Genomic DNA, 5,515 nt, shown 5'->3' on the forward strand with positions numbered 1-5,515 from the left:
GTATGCACAGGCACACACATGGACATGTATGCGCACAGGCATGCACGTACACACGGCCATGCATACATGCAGACACACATCACTGCAGACACACGCAGACATGCTCGCACACATGGGCATGCACACCAGACACACATGGGCATATATGCAAAGACACGCACAAGGACATACATGCATACACACGGTCATGCATGTAACATAGCTACGTATGCACGACACACATGGCTGCACACACATGCTTGCATACACAGACACATCGCTACACACACATGGACATGCTCGCACATGGCTGGCTATGAAGACTCAGGGCTGCACACAGGTCCCGGGCCCACAGCAGGTGCTCAGAACTCTGGCCAAATCAAAGGAAACTGGTTTATAAAGCATCGCTATGCGCTGAACATCTCAGCACAGGGTCCCTCAATACCGCTCTGTGAAATCAGCCAGCCATGACCCATGTAGTGGAGGGAGGGGCTCAGAGCAGATTCTGGAGGCAGGCTCCGCGCCCCCCCGTTGCTGCCCAGGTCTGGGGAGGCCATGTCTTATCTTCAAGCCTCAGTTTCCCTGTTTGCTATGGCAGGGATGGCTCCCCCTCACCAGCTCCATTGGGAGAGTACGGACACCCTGGTGTAGGACCTGGCTCACTGAAGGCGCTTAATTCACACCAGCGGTGTGACCATGAGCACTGGACATGAAAACCCCTAACCGAGCTACGTTAAGTCAAGCAGCACAGCCTGCAATCACCCTTGACGGCTCAGTGACCTCGAGCAAGGACCTCCCCGCTCCAATCCTCAGTTTCCTCATCTGTGAAACAGACCTGACAACACCTCTACGTTAGGCTGGAACAGGAATGAAGCTTCGAAGAGGCCCCGGACCACAGCAGGGGACCAACCAAGACCAGCGCCTTGTTCCACCCTGTGCTACGCAGGCCGGGCGCCCGCCCAGAACAACATGCTCGTCCTGGAGCCCTCCTGGCCGGGTCGGGGCTCAGGGCTGCCCCCCGCCGCAGCTGAGGAGCGGGGCCTCACAGCAGCAGCCACCTCAGAAAAACCCCGAGACAGACCCCCGGCACGCACCCCGGTGGGCCTGGCGGTACCTGGGGGGGGGTAGCACTGCAGCAGCCGCAGGAGCTTCACCGACAGCCAGGGCGCCGGGACGAAGTAGTAGGTGTAGTCCTGGAGGTCGGTGGAGGCCGAGAACGATCTGGGGGGAGAAGGGGTGAGGCGGGCGGGGCAGGGCTGGCTGGGCAGAGCAAAGCCACCCTCTCCTGGGGAGTGGGGAGCCTGAGCCTCAGATGGGGAGTGAGGGTTCCCTGGGCACATGGCAAGGGGCCGGCGGGTCAGGGACGAAGCAGGGCTGGCTGAGTGTCCTAAGTAAAGCCGGCGCCAGCGGGGCACAGAGTCTGCTGGCCTGACTCCCTCTGAGCACCTGGCTCCAACTCTGCGCGTTCCCCCAATGTCCCCCGACACCCGGGCTGTGTCCACCAGGGCACAGGTCACAGCCGCTTGCTAGACACTGCTGCCACACGCCCCTCCCCGACAGGACAGGGGGCTCCTAGAGGGCTGGGGTCTGACTCATCTGTGTCCCTCATCAGCCCACACACGGCCAGGCACACAGGAGGCCTCGGGCAGGTGCCCAGGACACGGGTGCATGGTGGGGGGAGGAGCAGGGGGAAGGAGGGCGAGGGGAGCGGGGGGCACGGCAGAGAACGCGGGGTGAGGAAGACAGACAGAGAGGGCAAGACGGACAAATCGGGGAAGCAGCCCCCACTTCCTGGGGGCCCGCCACGCAGCGGGCCCTGTTCTGACTCCTCGCACAGATGACGGCACGGCAGCCATGCTGAGCGAGCGCTGGCATCGTCCACATGAACGGACAGGGTGACTGAGGCCCAGGGAGGTAAAGCCACTTCCCCGGGGCCGCGCAGCCAGGAAGTGACTGAGTGCAAAGCTGCCGGGCAGAGCGAGAGGGCCTGAGAGGTGCCCCAGGGGACGGGGACACGGGGGCCACCTCCCACGGCCATGCTGAGACCTCACCCACCCGGCTCAGGCGAGACACCGCCAGGGAGATGCACGTCTTGAAGTCGTCGGGGTTCTTCTTACAGAGACAGGTGATGAGGCTGACGGCGGCCGTGACCACGCCCTGCGGGGGCAGATGAGTGGCGGGTCAGGGCCCCGGGGGAGGGTCGGGCTGGGGACACGTGTGCAGGCTGCGGAGCTGAGGAGACTCGGGAGCACGAAGGAGCGGGTCAGGGTGTGCTTGGGCAGGGGCAGGGGCATGGCGGGTGCTCTGGGGCTCAGGGACCACGGCCAGCGCCAACTTGGGTACTGGGCAGAGGGAAGGCAGGACATGGAGGGACTGAGTACTGAGAGTGGTGACAGATGTCAGCATCTCCGTGCTGGCTGGGCAGGTGACAGACATTGGGAGAACCTCAGGGTGTCGGAAAGAGGCTAGATTTTCTGAAGGGCTGGGTCGGTACTGGGTGTCAGGGACACTGGACAGGACCCTTGGGCAGCCTGAGTGCCAGGGACAGAGATGGGGGTGGTGTCTGCACACCTGGGTGCGTAATGGGTACCGGGGTGGACCGGATCAGGGTCTCTAGTTGCCTGGGTGCAGGCAGGGACAGAGGTGGGGGGGGGCTCTGGGCTTCCAGGTGGGGTCAGGGCAGGGATGGGCCCCCAGGCCGATGTCAAGGGCAGGGGTGTGGCTTGGGGGCAGTGGCCGGGGGCCCTGGGTGCCAGGCACGGGGCCTCACCATGTGCTGGTCGTTGAGCAGGTGCACCACGCGGGCCGTCCACTCGCCCATGGGCACCAGGTCAGGCGAGGCCTTGTAGAGCCGCAGCAGGCACAGGGCCGCACTCTGCTTCACGCTGTCCATGCTGTCCCTGTGGGGACACGACGTGGGGGTGAGTGGGGGTCAGGGTGCCCCCGGCCCCGCACACCTCCCCTCCTCTCGTTCCTCCCAGGAAGGGTGGCCAGAGAGAGGGAGAGAGCCACGTGGAACCGGGGTCCAACATGGCGCGGCCCTCATGGGCCGGCTGGTCTCGGGTTTTCCATCTGCAAGATGGGCTGGATCTCTCCCCGCCTGAGGTCACTGGCAGGGTGAAACGCGGAGCCTGGCTGGCACCTTCATTCGTTCACCGAGCACAGATTCAGTGCCCCCTGGGCAGCAGCACGGCCGCAAGCGCCGTGGACGGTGGTGGACGAACTGTTCCAAACACCTGTCCTCACAGAGCTGACACTCTGGCCGGGGCGGGCGGCATCCACGCACACACAGCAGACGCCGCTGGGGTCCGGTGCGGTGGCACAGACCAGGGCAGGTACGCCATGGCGTGCCGGGAATGCCACTGTGGAGGAAGGCCTCTCTGATAAGGTGCCAGGTGAGCAGAAAACCGAGACCTTAATGAGAAAAACCAAAATCTCTGCACAGAATGTCCCCACCCTAGGGTGTTCGAGGGGACGGCGCGAGAACATTCACCGCCCGTCGTCAGATCGAAACTGGAAACCAGAGGAATGCCTGGACACGAGACGGCGCTGGCTCAACGGTGGCCTTTTCACACTCATCACGGCTCACGTCCCACAGCCCGCACCCTGGGCCACGCTCTGCTCTAAGTGTGTCACGTATCAACGTGCTAGATCTTCACGACAGGCCTCTACGGAGGTGAGGTCCATTATCATCCATCACAGGCGGGGAAATGTCCAAGTAGCAAACGAAGGCGTAAGAGCTATTTATTGACTCGGTTAAGTTAAGCAGAGGCTGTGATGCTTTTTCGGTCCGGTCTAACACGACATAATTGGGTGGGGAAGGGTGCCAGGTATAAAGGAACAAAACGTACATGGGAATAACCACCACCGAATCTGGGGGACCAGGGACGGGCGAGGGGAAGATGAAGAGATGATGTAAAGAACAGAAGGGAGACTGAACTGCAGCTGTTTCTTCTTTTTAAAAAAGGCTACGTGACTCAGCGACTCCATGCCCAGCGTCTACACCGGAGGAGTGAAAACGGAGTTCGCACGAACGTGAACGGCCAAAAGGTTGGAGCTTTCTGACCAATAAATAAATAAGAGGTGGTCCATCTGAACGGTGGAATGCCATTACTCAGCATCGAAAAAGAACAAAGCTCTGATACATGCCACGACACGATGAGCCTCGAAAACACGCCAAGACTAGAAAGCCAGACACGAAAGGCCACCTATTGTGCGATCCCACTAATGTGAGATGTCCAGGATTGGCGAATCTATAGAGATAGATAGCAGACTGGTGGTTGCCAGGGGCTGGGGGGAGGGAGAACAAGGAGTGACCGCTGATGGGCTTGGGGGCTTCTTTCTGGGGTGATGGGAATATTCTGGAACCAGATAGCAGTGGTGGTTACAGAACACGGACTATATAAAAGACCACGGAATCGTACCCTTTAAAGTAGTTAAAAGTGAACTTTATGTTGTATTTTATCACAATTAAAAAAAGAAAATCTACCTAAAAATGTTCCTCCGTGCCTCAGTCGTTCTCAAGGCCAAGTTTCCAGCGTGGAGGCCCAGCGCACTCGGGCGACCCCAGCCTGGCCCACGACGCTGGCAGGACCCAGCCCCTCCGCAGCCAGCCCCTCATGTGAAACAGGGACATCACTTAGGCTCATGCGCACTTGTCACACCGGCCTCCTCAGCCCTCAGGAGGTGCTGAGTTCTCCGGCTAGGGTGGCCGGCGACCTCTGTCTTGCCCAAGCCAATGGCCACTGCCTGTCCCCGTCTTAAAGAAACTGTCAGCAGCACCTGCCACCGCTGCCCACTCCTCCGTGAGTTTCTCTGAGTTCCGAGCCGTGGCCCATACTGGTTTCCCCGCCGACTCCCCCGCCAGCCAGACCCGGACACCCTGGGCCACCCCGGGGTTCAGCCTCCGGTTGCTTCCCTGCCCAGCTCGTGTCCTCCCTGGGGACTTCATCAGGCAGGGGCTTTCAGTACCGCCATCCCGCACTGTCTGATATGTGGGCCCGGCCACACGGGGCTCCTGGGCACAGGAACCGCGGTGAGTCCCAACTGAGATGCCACGTGAGTGTCCCTTACACGCTGGGTTGCAAAGACTCAGCAGAAAAAATACCGTAGGGCAGCTCACGGATAATTCTGATGCTGATCCAACGTCCAAATGAAAAGATTCTGGTTGGATCAGGTTCAATGAAAATTTCACAGTTAGCGGCACGCATCTGCTTCTACTCCGTCTCCCGTGGTGACCGGGCAAGGCCAGGGCGCGTGTGTGGCCCTGGCCACACTTCTGTGTGCGGAGCGGCTCTCTCAGGCGTCTCTCCGGCCCCGACTCCCTGCCGTCCAACCACCTACCCCCGTCTTTACCTCAGCGTCTACCGGGCGCCTCAGACTCAACGCGGCCACACGCAGCTCCGCATCCTCCTCACTCACCTGGTCCCCCCGCCCTCATCGTCCGCCCACCTGTTCCACTGCACGTCTCTAACTGCTTCCACGCCACATGTGACCCATCCCATGGGCTTCACGTCCTCTCCTAACTGCCTTCACG

The 5,515-nt window shown here is 60.9% G+C and overlaps 1 protein-coding gene across 1 annotated transcript in view; it reads right to left on the reverse strand.

Moving 5' to 3' along the window:
- The window catches only part of AP2A1 (adaptor related protein complex 2 subunit alpha 1), a 26,698-nt gene that overhangs the window by 8,761 nt on the left and 12,422 nt on the right, over positions 1–5,515 (reverse strand). Inside the window, exons 2-4 of the mRNA XM_039878715.1 lie at positions 2,750–2,913; positions 2,012–2,136; positions 1,094–1,200 (exon numbers count right to left, since the gene is read on the reverse strand). Of these exons, the coding sequence (XP_039734649.1) occupies positions 1,094–1,200; positions 2,012–2,136; positions 2,750–2,913 (396 nt within the window). The remainder of the gene's footprint in view (positions 1–1,093; positions 1,201–2,011; positions 2,137–2,749; positions 2,914–5,515) is intronic.

This window comes from Pteropus medius, unplaced genomic scaffold (genome assembly GCF_902729225.1).
Source record: "Pteropus medius unplaced genomic scaffold, Ma_sr-lr_union100, whole genome shotgun sequence".
Lineage (NCBI taxonomy): Eukaryota > Metazoa > Chordata > Mammalia > Chiroptera > Pteropodidae > Pteropus > Pteropus medius.